This window comes from Callorhinchus milii, unplaced genomic scaffold (assembly GCF_018977255.1).
Source record: "Callorhinchus milii isolate IMCB2004 unplaced genomic scaffold, IMCB_Cmil_1.0 Scaffold13, whole genome shotgun sequence".
Classification (NCBI taxonomy): Eukaryota; Metazoa; Chordata; class Chondrichthyes; order Chimaeriformes; family Callorhinchidae; genus Callorhinchus; species Callorhinchus milii.
The window spans coordinates 18,742,316-18,760,746 of NW_024704754.1; the positions used below are offsets into that span (position 1 = coordinate 18,742,316).

Consider the following 18,431-nt stretch of genomic DNA (forward strand, 5'->3'; position numbering starts at 1 on the left):
CTTCCTTCACCTCCGCCACATTGCCCGCCTCCGACTGTACCTTACCCCAAATGCAGCCCAAACCCTCATGCGTGCGTTTGTCACCTCCCGCCTGGATTACTCAAACACATCCTTTGCTGGTCTCCCCAGTTCCACCATTCACAAGATCAGCTCATTCAGAACTCTGCTGCTCGCATACTTAACCAGACCAAACTCCGTACCCACATCTCACCAGTTCAGGCCAGGCTCCACCTGCTCCCCATCACCGAACGGATCGACTTCAAGATCCTCACACTTGTGTCCAAATAGCTTTCATGCTTCCTTTCTCAACCCTCTGACCTCCTCTGCTGCCTTCGCTTTGCGTCCCCTTCTTTTCTCCTCTTTGCCAAGTTCTGCTGTCTTTCAGCCTCAGGCGCACTCTCTCTCACCTCCTGCTCATCTCCACAGTATGCAGCTGCCAGAGTTAATTTATTTACTAATAGCATTAACCCAGTAACCTTAAAGCAATCGCTGGTCACCTCAAGCAGCCTCCATGCTTTCCCTCACAGATGGAGCAGACAAGGGCAGGATTGGCTTGTAAAAGTTGTCACATGCATTTCACAGGTTTTTCAGCTTATGTGGCTAAAATCAGCATCTGTTTTGCTTTATCTTTTATATCATTATGATTAAGGACCAGCATAAACCAGACCCTTCTCTCTCTCCCGTCACCAATATTGTGAATGAAGATGATGGTAGATTTAACTTGAATTGAGAAAGCCAACTCAAGTGCTCGGAGAACAGACACTATAGAAGAAAGAATAAATAGACACAAAGGTTAGAGAGCTCCAGGGGAGATGTAAGCACCAGCACAGACAAGATGGACTGAGTGACCTAATTTAACACTGTAAGCTTTCTGTGGATGTTTGTGGGACACTGCTGTGTGTGTAATTGGCTGCCTTTGGGACGTCCTCCCAACGTGAAAGGCGATCTATAAATGTATTTTTGTTGTTGTATTTTGTTGTTGTTGCCACATTTCGCCCCAAAATACACAGTAAATCCACTTTACAATATATTCCATTAAGCGCTTTGACCCGTCTCAAAGAAAAGTGATAAGGTGCTATATCAAATGCAAGGCTTATTATTATTATTATCTCCAAAAGGCGACACTTGTTGCTGATGCTGCAGATCAGAAGTGGAAAGTTCTTCTGTGGCCAAACAACACAAAAATTGAAGTCTTTATGACAAATATATCAGTTGCTCTTTGTCCAGTGTTTCAAACAAGCTTATTCACGTCTTGTTGCTATTGAAAATAATTGAGTTTAAGGATGGTATCCATGACACCGGCCCAATGTGTAAACTGTGGCAGAGATCCTCTGTGAACCCAGTTGTGGGTTTCCCAGCCTCTGTGCTGTTTCAGGGAACTTACATTGGACCTCAACCCTTAATTGGAACTGACAAAATAAAATGTCACATTGCCTCGGGGCTAAAACGGTAACCTTCTAATCTGAGATGCAAGTAGTTGCTCTTCCCAATGTACCATCGGGCTTTTTGCTCCTGGTTTCTGTTAGGTAACTAATGGGATGAGTCAATAAAACTGCCACTGCATAAAGTAATGGGATGTGGGTCTGCATGTGAAACTCCCCCAAACTGTGAGCTTCTCATCTGAACCACTCCATGATGAGCAATTGGCAAATGGAGACCAAGAGGAAAATAAAATTACGCGACTGTGTTTTATTGAGAACAGTTTCTTTGTCATACATTCCTTCCTTCTCCTTGCAATTTTGTGAGAATAACATTAACAATAAACCATGAATCTGAATATTACACCTATAAATATTTCAAAGTGCTTCACAGATAATTGCGAGTCAAGTTCAGTGACTATATATTTGTAGGAAAACACAGTGGTTAATTTGCACTCACCAAGGACCTACAAACAACCCATCAAGTGAAGAACAAATTTTATCTGCGGTGGTGTTGCCCAAGAAATGGGAGAAATTCCCTTCTCTTTTCTATTAACGCCACATGAATTAACATCTACTTGAACAGCCACAGACAAGAGCTTGTTTCAATATCTCATCCGAAGGACGGCACCTGGGACAACACAACACCAGCCTGGCCTGTGAGCTCAAAGTACTGACACGGGGTTTGAACTCATAATTAAGCATGACCGATTGAACCAAGTTGACAATGACCCCAGGAACAGACTGGAGTTGTCTCAGATTTTTTTTCTCTGATAAGGTAACTGCTGTTGTTCTCATCCTCTCCTAACCTCCCCACACGCACCTCAAGGCCTGGACTTCACCCACACAATCCACTCTGTAGTTTCTACAGATAATTGCATAATTTATTGAAGCTGGCTGCTGCGTCGCTGAGCCCTGAGGTCTGCTGTTGCCACACTGGTACATTTGTAGTGATTAAGTGCTTATATTCAGGCACAGTCTATGTTATGCTCTGATGTCTGATTATTTCTCTGTGTAGCACATAAGACTTGTCATTTATTTTTGTTCTGCCTTTGCCCGCTGGCTTGGAATAACATCAATTTGATCCCATATCTGGTGATCCCAACTTTAAGTTACACAAGAGTTCCATTTTCATTTTTGAGCAACACTCTGATTAATCATTCTTTTAGATGGTGCCCCCATTTCAGCAGGTATTATGAAACTAATTTAAATAATACTTGTGAATCAATACACTTGCGTATCTACCGTTCAGTAAGAGTATGATCAATTGCATAAAAGGCTGACCAGGATTCATATAAACCAAGCATATAGTCCATCTACTAATACACTGGACATTGACTCATTAGACAAAGTCAGCATTGATGTTCTCGCCAGGATTTATTGAGAGATATAGGTGAGAGGAGAACGAACTATGGAAGGGGTAAGCAGACAATAGCCATTATTTCAGCATTGAGTCTAGAGAAATTCATATATGAACTCCCCTTCAAACTAAGCAGTTTGAAAGTCTCCACAAGGGTATCTTACAAGATGTAAGGCAGGCAGTTTTACACCCCCAAGGGCTACAATGGAACTGAAGCCAAGCTGCTCTCAAACATCTGAACCAATGGGAGCTGGACAGGCCTTGACTAGAAGATATAAGAAGGTTCCTTTGAACAAAAAGGCTTGAAGATCTGCCGAAGGTATGAATGTATAACAGATGTAGAGTGAGATCAGGCATGTAAAACCTAGGGTGAATGTTAGATTTGAGCGAAAATCAGGAAGATCACAGTTAGAGACAGTATGCATACATTTCATTTCCAATTCACTGTGGACGGAACTTCTGGTCTCCCAATTAAATAACCGAGTGTCCCCTCTTATCCCAGCACCAAAAATAATGTTGAAATCAGTTTTTAATTATGGACACAATGCCCAAGTCACAAGCTTGTGTTGAAGACTTTCTGTGGTTGAAGAATTTTAAGCAGATCTGCCTCTAAAACTCAACAAACTCGAGCACAGTTGCTAACGTCAGGCTCCACTCAACACGCTTCAAAGCTGTCTGTCTCTACTGGGATCCTTAAGTTGCTTTCTGAACACTAAGAAAGTCAGTGCTGGTAAATTGAGGAAGAGGAGGGAGAAGAAGAGAAACAAGGAATGAAGCCAAATCCTGTGGTTGTGAAGTGCATAAAGACGTTACCCACTGTGGTACTGAGTCAAACACAACCAAGAGTTTAGCGTCTGGTACATGAAACAGTACGTTTAGCCAGAGCGCTCAGCAATTAAATAGCGAAAACAGATCAGAGACTTCAGGGTTTTTTCATCTTTTAATTAAAAAAAATCACGGACACCAAGTTCTCAGTAGAAATTGTACACAATTTGTGAAAGGAAACGTAAATTTCGGGACAAGCGACCTCCCTGGATTGAAAGGAAAAGCATACAAACACTCAAGAGCACGTCGCATGCAGTAACAGACACTTTCATGTCACTCGAACAGTTGTTCAGACGCAGGTCCCTCACCGGCTCACTTTCCACTTGTTGGTGAACTCACAGAAGTGTAGCCAAGCGAGCACACACCAAACTGGGCATTTGGGAATCTCGAACCCCTTCGCTCAGGAACTTGCATTTTTCCCACCCTCAATCCTGACCCCCTCACTGCAATCACTTGCTTTCAAGAGCCACAGAACAATATGGGATGTAGGCCTTCACTCACTGGTCATATTACTTGTGACAGAAGAGGCCTGATCTAGTTAGGAATGAATATTTTAACAAGAACATAGTTTACGACACTTTCCTTCTTCCTCTCAGGCCAGTAGATGTAGAACAGAAGTTTAGGCAACTGCAATCCTGGCAGAAAAGTTAACAATCCAAGGCAATGTGGGCAGCAAGGTTCCACCTTCATTTACACCCCCCTCCCCCCAAACTGCAGTATCCCCTTTCCAATACCAGATCACAGCAATTGCTTCTGATAAGTTGCATTCCCTGCACAGCCTGAGGGAGGCGAAGTCTAGCGGGAGCAATCCTGGGTCAAAATACTCCCAATAGATATATATGGAGAAAAAAATCTATAATTTTGCAATGACAAGAAACCTTTGCTTCAATCGTTCCCACTTCCCTTCTCGATAACATTCTTGGATGTGGTGATTTTATATTGATGTTGAAAGGCTAAGTGAGACCCACCACGATTCAAGTCCAAAGGCTTCTGGTCGTAAGCCTGACCCAGCTGATCTACCCAGTTGACCCCAGTTGGGACGAAGCAGCAATCCTTCTACACTTTGTCTCCCTCTTAAAATTAACACAAACTTGAAACTTAAAAAAACTTCCCCCTCAAAAGTTTGCACATTACAATAAATACATGGGAAAGAGTTGGGGTAGTCTCAGAACCTTACAGTTCACCACAGGACCAGACACTGGGTTCCTACAGTCCAAATCTCCCAGCTGTGCTAACTCACCCACAGGCATGACGTCTACACTGCTCCCGAGGCTGAATCTGCTCCACACACAGCCGTGAACCATGCGCTTTTTCCTTCTTTTAAAACAAAAAAAAATGCATTTCAAACTAGGAAAAGGGCCACTGCAACTTTGCCAATCCAGGACCCTTCCACAACCGTGACATGTTCGGTTCGTCCACATTTAAGCACAGCGATTGCCACTGCCTGGTGGGGCATGGAGGGAGAGGAGGAGGTAAATTCAGTCAATGGAGCGCCAAAGGCAGTACCGAGTGGGTCCTGTGGGGTCGGTCAGCTGCTCTTCTTTGTTGACCCGAAGCCAGAGAAACCCATGACAGCCGCCATCTCGTCGTCTTCCTCAAACGTCAGCTCTTCCTCTGCCTTTCGCTTCTTCTCCTTCTGCTTCTCCTTCCTGTAAGCCTTAGCTTTCTCTTCCTGCAAATAACAGGCAAAACTAGCAATCAAGCAACATCACAACAACAACTTGCATTCACACAGCGCCCCTCGCGCAATGTAGTGTCCTAGAGCGCTTGAAGGTTAGCGGAGCATGACGTGGAGCCAGGAGAGGTGATTGTAGGCACGGTCGAAGAGGAAGGCCTTCAAGCTCCATCTGAAGATGCGGATGGCAAGGGGAAGGCGGAGGGATAGAAGAGCGTTCCAGAGTTTCGGGGTATAGTGGCTGAAAGTGCGGTCACCGATGGTGGAATGGAGGGAGGGCACGAAGGATAAGCACTAGATCGGTGCCCAGGTACAGACCACTCGACCCATCCCTCGTGTCTTTCCCACATCCAATGAAGGAGAGTGTGCAATCTTATCACAGCTCATCACAAAGAAATTGTCTTAGTAATTAGTCACATAGAGCAACTGTCTTTATCGGCAAATATCGCTGCTGTTTTATACACAGCAAATCGCCACACATAAATCATGCAGAGAATGAGATTTAATCTGGGGGGTTGTTGACCAGGACAATGTTTTCCAAGGGATTTTTAACATCCACCCAAACCCCAAGACTGGGCCCTGGATTAACATTTATCGAAAGGATAGCATCGGCAACAATGCAGTTCCTCCCAGCACAAAAAGTTCCCTCAATTAACAGCAGAGCATTGATTTATCACCAGAGCCCCCGCCAGGTTTCTCGCGCTGAGACTGAACATTTCATGGCCGCAGGATTACCTCAAGCTCTGGTGAGTAAACAGGAGAAGCCAGGCTGCTCCTTTAATAAACAGTATCGACTGCACCCTGGGCAATAAATCTCATTGCCGGTCACACTGTAAATCATGCTCCACATAATCTCAGGTTATAGATAAATGTGTCCTTTGAACAATCGTTCTTTCTCTGGGTCTAATTGCTTGTCCTCAGGACATCAGTAAACTCCTGGCTCAACAAATAAATCTTTCACAACAATGTGCATTTCTTTCAGGTAAACAAAGTGCTTTGTAAATATGATAGGGAGCACCGAGCAGGAAGGAATGAAAGGAGAATTAAGGATGTTGATAGTTAGAAAGGTAGATTTAGGGAGGGTTGTTCTAGGTAGTGAGAGTGGAAAGGCGAGGAAGAGGATTTCAAAAATAATTTTAATGATAATCTTTGCATTTGATATAGCTCTTTATCGTGACTTCGAGACATCTCAAAGAACTTCACACAATATATATTAAAGTGGAATGACTGTATATTTTGTGGGTGAAATGCAGCAGCCAATTGCGCACAGCAGCGTCCCACAAACAGTCGTGGATTGAGTATTTTTAAAATTTTGAAGGGATTATTATCCCCGGAAAAGCGATCCGCCAATCAACTAACAACTGGGTTCCTACTTACTGCTGAGTAAATAAGGGAACCTGCCCAACTTTTCACTCTGCCCGGGGATCGAACTTGCGAGATGAGTGCTCTAACCACTAAACTACAGGACTCCACATTTCATTTCTTATTCTAATAATGAGCATTTTAAGCACTAGAGGCAAGTGTCACTCTCGGTGTGCAGTCTCTCACCTCTTCCCTCAGCTCCTTCATCCGCTCTTCAAAGTCGTACTCCTTCTGTTTCTCTTCAATTTTCTTTTTATTTAGCTCGAAACGTTTCTTCACCTGGTCCAGGGTGGAACGCTCCACCTTCATAGACATGCCCAGGTTCCTTTGGTCTGTCAAACAAGGGATAAAAAACATCAAATTGGGTGCTACAGTCAACACAGCTCAAAGAGGCAAGTGAATGTTCAGAAACTATGGCACAGGAGGTTGCAATTCGGTCTGGCTTTAAAATTCATTTTATATGAAATGCTAAAGTGGTATTGATAAAGCTTATAGATAACGACCCTCCCCTGTTTTGGGGTCATGTTATCAAATGCTTAATGATTTCATAATCATTGCTGTTTGTACCTCTGCTTCCTTTAGCGAAACTACTGCAAGATGAAGAATTTTCTCTGTAAATCTGCCCTCGGTCACTGATTATAAAGATCACTCAACACTAGTACAAATAAGAGAATTTCTCCCACTGCCCCTATAATAATCCTTGCATTATTATTCTTATTATTATGCCCTAGACAAAAATAATTCCACATTCATCTCTTGGCTGTCGTTGAAAGCTTGTGATTGAGGAAGGAGATTTTGGTCTGTCCTGAATCAATCAGTCGCTGCCTGACTCTGAGAAAGTTCTGTAAACCCTGACTTGAGTTTTGTGTTCAATACATCCCCAGAGCCAACAATTCTCTAACCAGTTCACACTAAACTCAACAGGTATTTGTTTTATTACAGTGGGAGCATCAAATAACAAAAAGTTGCCCTCTGGATTTCACTCCATCTTTAAAACAAATAGCAAGTTTGCCCATTTGATTTTTTCCCTGCAAATGATTTTCCGATTCTCCCATTTGTCTCTATCAGAGGAAAGGGTGCAGTCAGTTCTGCAACCCTTGATTTATAACAAGGAGAAAAAGCAATTGTCAATTTAGTAAAAGCACAGCACAGCCCAGATAACAGCTCAGTATGTTTGGAATTGAAACACACAATGTAATACATCACATTTACTTACTTCCTGCTAATTCAGCTCCCAGTAAAACCTGTCAGGTGCTATTGCTACTGTAGCACTCTGTCTTAATGCCCCCGGGATTTAGAATCAAATCTCAATCCCTCTATCCTGAAATAATCATCACTGCCCCTGCCCGGCTGGCTGTCATTTGATAATGGTTGGAAGAACATCCTGGTTCAGATGAAATGTGCTTGTCTAACGGTAGGTAGGGAGGTGTCATTCCGTTTATCACCTCTGAAGTGAAATCAATCTCCATTCAAACCAGCAGCCAAATCACTTTTTCTTCCTGCTCAGTAAATCCACTCAGCGATTAGCCTCTTCCACAGACTGTAACAGAACCCTGCCGTTTACCAGCAAAGGTATTTCTACAATTTATCTCACCCTGATACTCTAATCCAGTAGGTTTCTGATTTAGCCCTCGACAAAACATATTCCAGCTGTCAGGCAAGCCCAGGACTAATCGATCCAGCAACAAGCTCCACCAGATTGGTTCTGCTGGTGTCATCGGGATGATAGGGACACAGAACTGACACATTCACAAATTGTGCAGACAGTGACAAGAGTGAATTTGTATTGCCTTCTTTAAAGTGTTTATAAGGCAGCAAAATGGGCCTCTGAGTTACTGCATTATATCTGGAATAGGAGATAAAGTTATTCAGTGCTCATGCATCAGGTGTGATTAGAAATTTTGGAAAGAAATGGCTATTTCTTATAACATCATAGAATTTTACTCATCGGTCGGTCCATTCTGCTCACGTTTTTTGCCGTTGATGTGATCCAAGAAGTTGATGGAATCCTTCACCACACAGTCACAGACATTGCAATAGTATCTGCGGGAGGAAGCGTTTACACAACAGAGTGTAACAAAAGTCAGCGGATGTGTGAACATATTGTATTGTGTTGTGAACATTTTGTTTCTAACAGCACAGTCTGCTCGTTGGGCACAACTATCATTCAATCTGTTTTCTGTACTTCACTATGATATACATTTGTAGTGGGGTAGGTATCAATCCAGAATGAAGGAGACCTATAACTCCCGCGGTGCACATGGTTAACATGTAACACACCTTACTGTCAAGTTCACACAGTAATAATAGGCACGTGGGCAGGATACTTCTGTCCAGCCTTGTCCCAGGAATGATCTTGTTTCCCCAGTCGGCAAAGGAAATATTTCAGAGGGGATTTTTTAATCACCAGTTGAATATTTGGAAGCAATCGGTAAAGTCATGAGTCGGGGGGAAATCACATGCTACTCAACACAGTCAACTGCGGGAAGTTGTCCATTCCCTGGGTACATTACTGTCAACAGAAAAATGTGTTTACAGACCAATCACAACAGCTATTTGGACCTCCCCTCCAGCCCGACTGCTCATGTGGAACAATGAGGACACGTGCAGGGCACTCACCCTCCCATCTCCGACTGTGGCGTTGTTTTGGTGATGACGATGGTTTTGCCCAGTTTCGATTCCAAATCAACTTTATAATCTCGGTGACGCAGAAGCTCCCGCTTAACGGGAGTGGGAGGCTTGGCTGGAACAAGGAGAGAATGTGGAATGAGTGTGAATCCCAGGCGAGGGGAGTACAATAACTTGCATTTATAATAGCGCCCTAGTGTCATGCGGGGTAGAGTCCCAGAGTGCTTCACAGTGGCCGAGTCTGACAACGAGCTTAAGGGGAGAGGGAGGGGAAGGAAACCGTAAGACAATCAAGTAAAGGAAGGCCTTTAGGTAGGATTTGAAGGTGGGGAAAGAGGAGATAAAGCAGAGGGATTGAGGGAAAGTTCCAGAGTTTCGCAGAGTAGTGGCTGAAGACACAGCCACTGATCGTGGAGCGGAAGGCACGAGGGACAATTAGGAGGCCAAAGCCAGCTGAGTGGAGGAAGCAGGTGGTGTAGAGGGGTCTAAGCAGGTCGGATAGGTGGGGAGGTGTGAGGGAATTAAGTGATTTCAAAACAAATATTGTGGCTTGGCTATGATGCCTTTTCCCCCCTCCCCCAAAATAATCTACCAACCCTCGCCCCGTTTTTCTCACACTCGCATAAGTCATATCAAGAAACAAGTCTAAATTTATACATTTATTTAATGACCTTGATTATTTTAACTGATAAGAAATTGACAGGTTAAATCCTCTCTTAAGTATTTTGTTTTCTCCTGCGTAATTTTCAAGCAAACAAAGTTCGATTCCCCTTGTTAATTCAAAATTCCTTTTCATATCTCCCCGTCATCCGAGCTGGATTTCCTTCCCTCAAATCATTAGTGTGTTCCCCCTGTACACACTGTCACCTCTTCTCCCTCTCCCCTTTGTTTCATCATTGAACTGTCTTGTCTGCTTGTGGCGATGGAGCCAGGCCAGCTCACTATAGTGCATGGCTCCCTGCAGCAGCCCATCGCCAGCTAACAAGCAGAGCACGTTAAAGGTTTCACTGCCTCTAAGCTAAACGATCCCACAACAGTAATGAAGAAACTAGGGAATAAGCCGCATCCATTGGATTCTGGCTGGCCAAAAAGTTGCATGTTTAAATAAAGAGAAAAGTCATAAGAGTCACAGAAATACCAACACAGCGGCAATTCATTCAGCCCATCGAACCTCATCTAGTGAAACTCTCTCCTCTAAACCCATTCCCCCATTCTTGATAGGTTCCTTCTAGGTTTTTAAGAGTTTTGAAGACAAAGAAGGAGAAAAATGAACAAATTGAAATGTATCCAATATTGAAATAAACCATAACCGAAGATTCCGGCATAGCGCCGACACAGCGATGTAAACATGCTCACTGACTACATATTTGTACAGTGGAATCATCGCTTTCCTCTGAAGCACTGACTGTTCTGCATTTCCACTTACCATCTCGCTTCTCTCTCTCTTCCAACAACCGTTTCTGTGCCAGTTTCTCGTATTCATCCTTGTCCCACTTCTTGCGGAAGTCCATGTTTTTTGTCTACAGGAACAAGACGACTTTGTTAGGAACAAAACTTGGAAGGAACGCATCCCTAAGCGACAGTGTAATGTGTGGCTCGTGCCCTCAAGTGTTCCTTGTTCCTCCACACATAATGGGTGGAATGGAATGAAAGGGCTAATAGAGGAAAGGCAGTCAATAATATACACTGCAATAACTGCATAAAACTACACGTACAAATAAAAGCATCCCCAACACCTCACTAACTACGGTCAATACGTGGTGGGATTGAAGCGACTGAATGACGTTTGGATTTTTTTAAGTCACCAGAAAGAAAACCACATTGATCAAAAATTTGGAAGCCCCAAAAAGTTCAGACTTAGCAGCAACTTCCCCCAAAACGTTAACAAACTTCATTCTCCCTATTTTCAGTCAAGACTCGGGCGACTGTTTATTGACACAAAAATGGGCAGGGCTTTGGGGTAAAGAGCGGGGGAGTGGGACAAGTTGGTAGCTCTACAAAGAGCTGGCACAGGTACGACGGGCTGAATGAATGGCCTCCTTCTGAAAGGTTGTGTGATTCTACGGGATATTGTACATAGGGTGTTCGGGATGTAGGTGCATGCGATCGCCAGGAAGGCGGAAGGCGAACTAGACGGAACTTGGGGTCTTTTTTCCGTCCGGCGTCTCTGATGTTCCCACGACCAAGACAACTTGCTCAGGGCCGGGCAGCGCTTCCGGGCTCAGGGTGACTTTTCATGTGAATTACATTGTGAGGAACAAATTCAGCGTGAAGATTATTTCACTGATCCACAAACAGAGGATATAGAGATGTATAATTATCCACACAAACACAAACTGTTGTTACTTTCCTACCAGAGCAGCAAAAACAAATTGGGTCACTCAATCCGTGACTGTTGGTGGGGCATTGGCTGCCACAAATATCAATGTAATAACAATAATCCTCGCACTTGACACAGCGCCTTATCACGTCCTCCGAGACGTCTCAAAGCGCTTCACAGGATACGCTGTAGAAGTGTAGTGACTGTGCATTCTGTGGGCGAAGCACGGACAGCGTTCCCCCGCAAACGGCCGTGGGTTGAGCGACCAAATCTTCCTCATCGACGCGGAGGGGTTACTAACCCGAGCGACGCACAACCGGGTTCCCTCTCTTCCTGCTGCTCAGGGGCAGGTCACAAATACACAGTCACTACACTGGACAGTATGTCCTGCGAAGCGCTTCGAGACGTCTCGTCGACGTTATATCAAACGCAGAGATTATTATTACTATTATTATTATTATGATTATCCCTTCACTGGGAGCCTGAGGCCCGGGGGCCACACCAGCGAGAGCGCGAGTCTCCCCCGGATGGTGATGGGGGGGGACAGGCCCAGGCCTCGGCCTCAGGCCCCGAGCGGGCGCAGGCTTCAGGCCTCGGTCCCCGGGCAGTTGCGGGCTGTCGGGCTGCGCCCCCCCCCCGGGCGGCCTCTCGCACTCACCCCACTGCCAGACGCCATCTCTCCGTCTCTCTCTGTCTCTCTCTCCCCCTCTCTCTCTCTCCCGCCGCTGCCGCCGCGCTCACTCCGCCCGGGACAAGAGGGCCCTCCCCGCACCTGCTGCCGGCTCAGCAGCGACACGCCGCCCCCTGGCGGCCGGAGGCGGCACCGCACCCGCTCAGCCCCGCGCCTTCAGCACTCAAATGCCCTGTGGGCTGCGGTGTGGGGGGCGGGGCCATGGGGGGCGGGGCCGTGGGGGCGCCGCTGGGGGGCGGGGCCGGGGGGCGGGGCCGGGGGCGGGGCCGTGGGGGCGGTATAAGCCTCGCGTTTGATATTGCGCTCTTGAGTCGCATCGTTGAGACGTCTCAAACGCTTTCCCAGAATATACTGCGAAGTGGAGCGACTGCTGTGTCTCACTTACGGGTGGAACAAAGCCCGAGGTCCCGACCGTCTGCGGTCCGGGGTCCGGGGGTCCGGTCAGGCGGATGGATGGACGTTTGTCAGGTCAGGGGATCAGGGAGATGAGGCAAAGGGTGGGGTGGGGGGTAATTGGGAGTTGAGGTACAGATCAGCCATGAGCTCACAGCGGAACGGGCTGGAGGGGCTACGTGGCCTCCTCCTGCTCCTATGTTCCCCAAAGATCCCGGTGAAAGATGGGGCGCCGGGAGATTTGTGGAGTCCTGTGGCTCAGTGGTTAGAGCACTCGCTTTGCAAGTGAGAGACCGGAGTTCAATTCCAGGCAGAGGGCGAAACCTCGGGCAAGTTTCCTTACCCCACACAGAGCCTAATAATAATCCCTCCAAAACAATAATAAATTGGTCATTTTCAACCTACGACTGTTTGTGGGACATTGCTGTGCGCAATTGGCTGCCGCGTTCGCCCACAAATATACAGTCAATTCACTTTACAGTGTGTTCTGTGAAGCGCTTTGGGACGTCCTCCCGACGTGAAAAGCGCTATATCAAATGCAAGGATTATTATTATTATTGTCTCCAATAGTAAATTGACTTATTTGAGGAGAAATGTGAGTTGTTGACCACGTGACATTAATACGTGAATGCGATTTCATACCGTGTTTAAGTTTTACAAGGACTGTGTGTGTGTATATATATATATATATATATAACTGTTTTTGTGGTTCGATTATCTATTGGTAATTGCCCAGTCATGTTTAAATGGAAAGATACCGTGCACGTCTGTAAGGTGGATACAATAATAGACCCAAACTATCACTTGGTTTTAATTTTAATAAACTTTTCGGAAAAAAAAATCAAACATTCTTCCCTCAAACAGCATTGGAAATAAAGCTTCCGATAGAATTTTCCCCCCGCAAAAAGTCTGAGTACAAAGAATTCAACATCAGCAAAATGGCAACCGTTTTCTTCCAAGTTCTGTGAACACAAATTTTCAAAACAACACAAGTTACGTACAACTATGCAGTGTGACACCTTAAGTTTTTTTAATTTAAAAAAAACTAGATCTTGGCGTTTCATCAATAAAATGACCGTAAACGAACTCACCATAAACTATAAGCTACTTGCCATTCTATCCCTCCTAAATCCAATCAGACATCCTGGGCAATCATCAATGTAGAATCTGAGGTGTAAAGATAAATCATCTGGGTTTCTTAAACACACGGATCCTTAGGTCATACTGGATTGCTACTGATCCGTCACTGGAACAGTATTTGGGTGAACGACTGAAAAAAAATTTCAGCCGAATTGTTTTTCGGGAAAATGTTGGGACGCAATGAGAGGGAAATTCTTTAGCCTTGTAGAATTCCAGGCTCTGAAATTGAGGCAACCGTCAATCCACCAAACAGTATCATATTTTTAAACTAAGATTTCAAGGTACAAAATGTTTCCAATACGAACTTACTGCGACATCCTCCTGGCATGAAAGGCTCTATACAAATGTAATTTTGTGTTGTATTTTTGTATTAATACATCGAATGCTTCTTGCCATTGATGGGGAGGGTTTAGATCATCTAAATCTACAAGTGTTTTAGTTCCCGGTCAAACAAAACAAAGACATTACTGGAATAAATTTACAAACAGAATCCCTCACAACATAACAAATTTGTACGATGAATGCAGTCACTGGGACAACCATCAATGGAGGGATGTGGAACAGGCTTGTAAGTAACAAAAAAGTAATCTTAATTAAAGTAATAAATTAAAGTAATATTGACAGCTCAACTTGACACTCTGCACCTGCAACTGCATATTGTAAAAAGCATAGACTGTTTATATTCATCAACACAGATCAGGTCAAAGCAAAATTATGGACCAAGGCACAGTTGCAAATGATATGAGGCAAGTGTGAGTGACAGCAACTCGTTTGGTTTTCAGAACGGCTTCTCTTCAGTCAAATTACTTGAAAGGCATCGATATTCTCAGAGCGACCTATGGAGAGAGAGAAACATCAGGCAATGAAAATACGTATTCTATGACCAGAGTTTAGAGTAAGCTAGGCGTACATCAAAGCAAGAGACAGCCAACACACCAGTTTTTAATGAATCAGAATGAATGCAGACAAAAGTGACGCAATTAAACCAACTCGATTAAAAATATTGTCACTCAATCCATGACTGTAATTGGCTGCTGCTTTTCACCCACAAAATATACAGTCAATTCATTTTACAGTATGTTCTGTGAAGCACTTTTAGACATCTCTAAGTTGAGACGTGATAAGGCGTCGTATCAAATGCAAGGATTATTATGACTCACCTAGATGCTGCAGCACCTCTTGTGCAGCCTTTTGTTTGGGCAAGTCTCTGTTGGCAACCAGATCATAGAGCATTACATTCACTGTCCCATTAAAATAGGCGGGAAGTCCTGGAATGAGAACTTTAAACAGGTAGCTGTGATCATAACAGCTGGACCTCAGGAGGTGGATGCTGCAAATGGGAGACCCCCAACGTCTTTTTAAACAATATTCATTCAAGAGTTGAATGGCATCACCTCCCTTCATGCCTAGTGAGCTCAGGCCATCCCAGAGGCAAGACCTCCCACCAATCGTATTGCTGTTTGGATTGACAGGACTGTAATCAGAGGACACCTGGTCAATATTGGGCAAAGAGAATTTAGTGTTGTCCAGCGCTGGTGCCGAGACCACCAGGCTCGATGCCGGCTGTGGCAATAATGGTGATGGCAGCTGTGTTTCGGCTCGAACCATCCTGCTGCGTCTTTGCTTATTATCTGACTTCATCCAGTCAACTTCAATCGCATGACCCCACAGTTCAATACAACCTGGAAAGAAACCAAAATATAGTCAACAACTGAACTGAAACTACTAGCATGAACTGAGAGAGAAATTCACAGCCATGAACCACCCACAGAAAGACATTACCCAGTTGCCCTTCTCCAATACTAAGATGTTCTAACTCTGATATGGTGTACACAATTGCAAAGCCTCCCAAAGAAAGGTGGCAACAATATAATATCTGGGGTATAGGAGACATTTCTCCGCTCTCCTCTCCTTTCTCTCCTCCTCCCCTAAACAGTGCAAATCCCATTACCAAATTATTCTGATAGCTCGCTATCCACATCACACAACGCCATTATAAACTGCAGCTGGAATAAAGATAGTGGAAGTGGAAATCTGAAACTCTCTCCCTCCCCCAAAAAGGCTGTGGATGCCAGATCAATTAAACTTTTCAGGATAGATTTTTGTTAGATATGGGTATCAAGGGATATGGAGCAAAGGCGGGGAAATGGGAGTTGAGGTACAGATCAGCCATGATCTTATAGAATAGCGGAACAGGCTTGAGGGGCTGAACAGTCTACTCCTGTTTCCAGGTTCTTAGTGATAAGCAAGGTTTCTTCTTTTCATTGAACAGACCCAACACTTACTTTGCACCAGGTTTTTCTTGGCCAAGGCTGCTGACCGGTGATCTTCATACTTGACCACAGCGTACATGGTCCTGCTCGTTTCAGGGCAGAGGGTGACATCAGCCACTCCACTGGTCAGCTCCCTCAGCACCGATATAACCGCCACCCTCTGCCTTCCGTTAGGGATACCGCCCATGTACAGCTCATTCTTCTCAGTGCTCCTGCACACTGTGATGGGGCAGCCATTCTCGATCTGATAGCCGTTGAACATGTTGATAGCACATTGGGCATGCCAGCGACTGGCGTACCTGGCATAGGCAAAGCTACGGTTCTCACCGCTGAAGGTCATCATCAGACGGAACTCGTACAGCTGCCCGGCCGACTGAAACAGTGGAATTAGTTTATCCTCGTAGAGATCTTGCGGTAATCTGCTGATGAAGACCTCAGAGCCAGATGAAGGGGGTGGACCAGTCCAACCTGTGCAACAAATAATAATATTATTAATAATCCTTGCATTTGCCCCTTATGTTGTTGAGACATCTCAAAGCGCTTCACAGGATATATTGCAAAGTGGATTGTATTTTGTGTGTATTTTGCACAGCAGCGTCACACAGTTGTGGATTGTGTGACTAATTTTTTTTGAGGGATTATTACCCCCAGAAAAGCAATCCGAGAATTGACTAAAACCAGAGAATTGACTGGTTACAGGCGCCACTCACCTGGAGGGGGTCCACCATACTTTCTTTGGCCGTTGACTTGCACGAGCCTGATGCCAGTTGCCTCCACCCATGCTCTGAATGCCACTTTATTCTCAGTGTTGAGTAAAGTGTCCTCCATAATCTGTGCATGTAAACAAGCGAGTCAGCAAACCCAAGCACATTCCAATACTCATTATTACTCAAGGGCTATAGGGTACTCATTATTACTCAAGGGCTATTATTGTAGAGATTTCAGGAACTATGGCAAGTGCTGATCTACATCAGATCTCAAACCAGAGCCGTCAAGTTTTGAGGGTTTATTTAACGCTGTTTCGTGCTTTAATACAACATTTTTTTGTGTGGGGGGGGGGGGGGAATTCATGCTCTTATCCAGAAGATCGAATATGATTCGACTGTGGGGTAACATCCCTTTTAAATTTAATTTTAATTTAAAATGAAGACGATGGATTCAGAGTTCCAAAGGGTTTCCCAACAGTGGAATACAGTTGTCTATGTCCGTGGACAGAGAGCCTCCCAGCTGTTGGAAGGAACAAAGTTGCTTTCTGCCACCATCATGGTGTCAACCAAATAAATCCCTTTAACGCGCCTCAGTACAACGCCAAATCAAACGTTACTGAAAGCAAAATCGAATCCACAGCAACTGCGAACATGTGAACCCCCCAAACAAGTTGCATTAAAAGTTACTAAACAGCGTTACACAAACCCTCAAAAGTCCCTAAAAAAAATAAATGCCACACACACGAAAACCCCACCTGGAGAGTGTCCCGGGGCGGCGCGGGTTAGAGATTACTCGCGCATTAAGATTAAAAGGCAACGCGTTCCAGTTATTCGGGGGGAGGGGGGAGGGCAGCAAACAGCACCAACAAACAAGTCAGGGGAGAGGTATCTGCTCATTGGTATCAGAGCATAGCACGAGATTTTTTTTGGGGGGGGTTGAATCCCAACCTTTTGCAAAGAGTGACCCCACCCACCCACATACCTGCAGGATTGGGGGCTGAGTCCGGGTTCGGGTTTGAGCTCAGATTGTCTCTCTCTCTCTCTCTCCACGATACCTGTCAGAACTCGCCCCTCTCACCCATCCCTTTATACCCCTCCATACTGCATCCGATCATTGGCTGTCTGAGTCCTAACGCCTGTCCCCAAATTACTCGAGAGGCAGTGGTTCCCTCCCCCCTCCTCACCCCCCCCCCCCCCCCCCCAAAGATAGACACATGCCCTGGATTGGTGATTGGAGCCCAGATGATGGGAGAGATTCTGCTTCCAAACAGCACAGAATGTGGAGGATGGAAAGTTTGGAAATAAAGTTCCACTGAAACTCTTTAACTCAACCCTCTCATTTTCTCTTTTCTGTCTTAGTCCACAAAACACATTGCGCACCAGATAAGAACTTCCTTTCCTCACTCATTTCCAGGGCATTATATCGATTGCATTTCAAATTAACAAATTTCTACCAGAGTTTCCCCGGACAAAATCCTGGCTGGATTCCTTCTGCTCGGATGCGAAGGGGACAACTCCTCGAGTTGGGAGGGCAATGGACGCTGCAATTATAAAATTGGCTCCTCTCTCAGCGATGCAGGTCCACTATTCCAGCCTTGATTCCTAAGACACAGCAGTAAGTACCCGGGAAATATATGAG

At 45.0% G+C, this 18,431-nt stretch overlaps 2 protein-coding genes across 2 annotated transcripts; both read right to left on the reverse strand.

Annotated features, from left to right (window-relative positions):
* Positions 1-3,699: 3,699 nt before the first annotated feature.
* On the reverse strand, positions 3,700-12,415 carry zmat2 (zinc finger, matrin-type 2). The gene is made up of 6 exons (XM_007901968.2): positions 12,247-12,415; positions 10,695-10,788; positions 9,260-9,383; positions 8,610-8,683; positions 6,827-6,972; positions 3,700-5,275 (listed from the first exon to the last, which is right to left on the reverse strand). The coding sequence occupies exons 1-6, from the start codon at positions 12,262-12,264 to the stop codon at positions 5,132-5,134; spliced, it is 600 nt and encodes a 199-aa protein (XP_007900159.1). The 5' UTR covers positions 12,265-12,415; the 3' UTR covers positions 3,700-5,131.
* A 2,171-nt stretch (positions 12,416-14,586) lies between these two features.
* LOC103184110 (dead end protein homolog 1) lies at positions 14,587-16,913 on the reverse strand. Its single transcript, XM_042340105.1, has 5 exons — positions 16,796-16,913; positions 16,098-16,553; positions 15,258-15,494; positions 14,973-15,080; positions 14,587-14,648 (listed from the first exon to the last, which is right to left on the reverse strand). The coding sequence occupies exons 1-5, from the start codon at positions 16,911-16,913 to the stop codon at positions 14,611-14,613; spliced, it is 957 nt and encodes a 318-aa protein (XP_042196039.1). The 3' UTR covers positions 14,587-14,610.
* Positions 16,914-18,431: the final 1,518 nt, after the last annotated feature.

Bases quoted from the DNA above. Each gene is read 5' to 3' on its own strand.
- zmat2 (XM_007901968.2), bottom strand. The intron at 6,973-8,609 runs GTGAGCAGAATG...CTTGTTTGACAG, and splicing joins TCACATCAACGGCAAAAAAC to ACCAAAGGAACCTGGGCATG. The intron at 5,276-6,826 runs GTGAGAGACTGC...TGTTATTTGCAG, and splicing joins TGAAGGAGCTGAGGGAAGAG to GAAGAGAAAGCTAAGGCTTA.
- LOC103184110 (XM_042340105.1), bottom strand. From the start codon at position 16,913: ATGGAGGACACTTTACTCAACACTGAGAATAAAGTGGCATTCAGAGCA. The intron at 16,554-16,795 runs GTGAGTGGCGCC...TTTGTTGCACAG, and splicing joins GTATGGTGGACCCCCTCCAG to GTTGGACTGGTCCACCCCCT. The intron at 15,081-15,257 runs GTGGGAGGTCTT...TTCTCATTCCAG, and splicing joins TCCAAACAGCAATACGATTG to GACTTCCCGCCTATTTTAAT.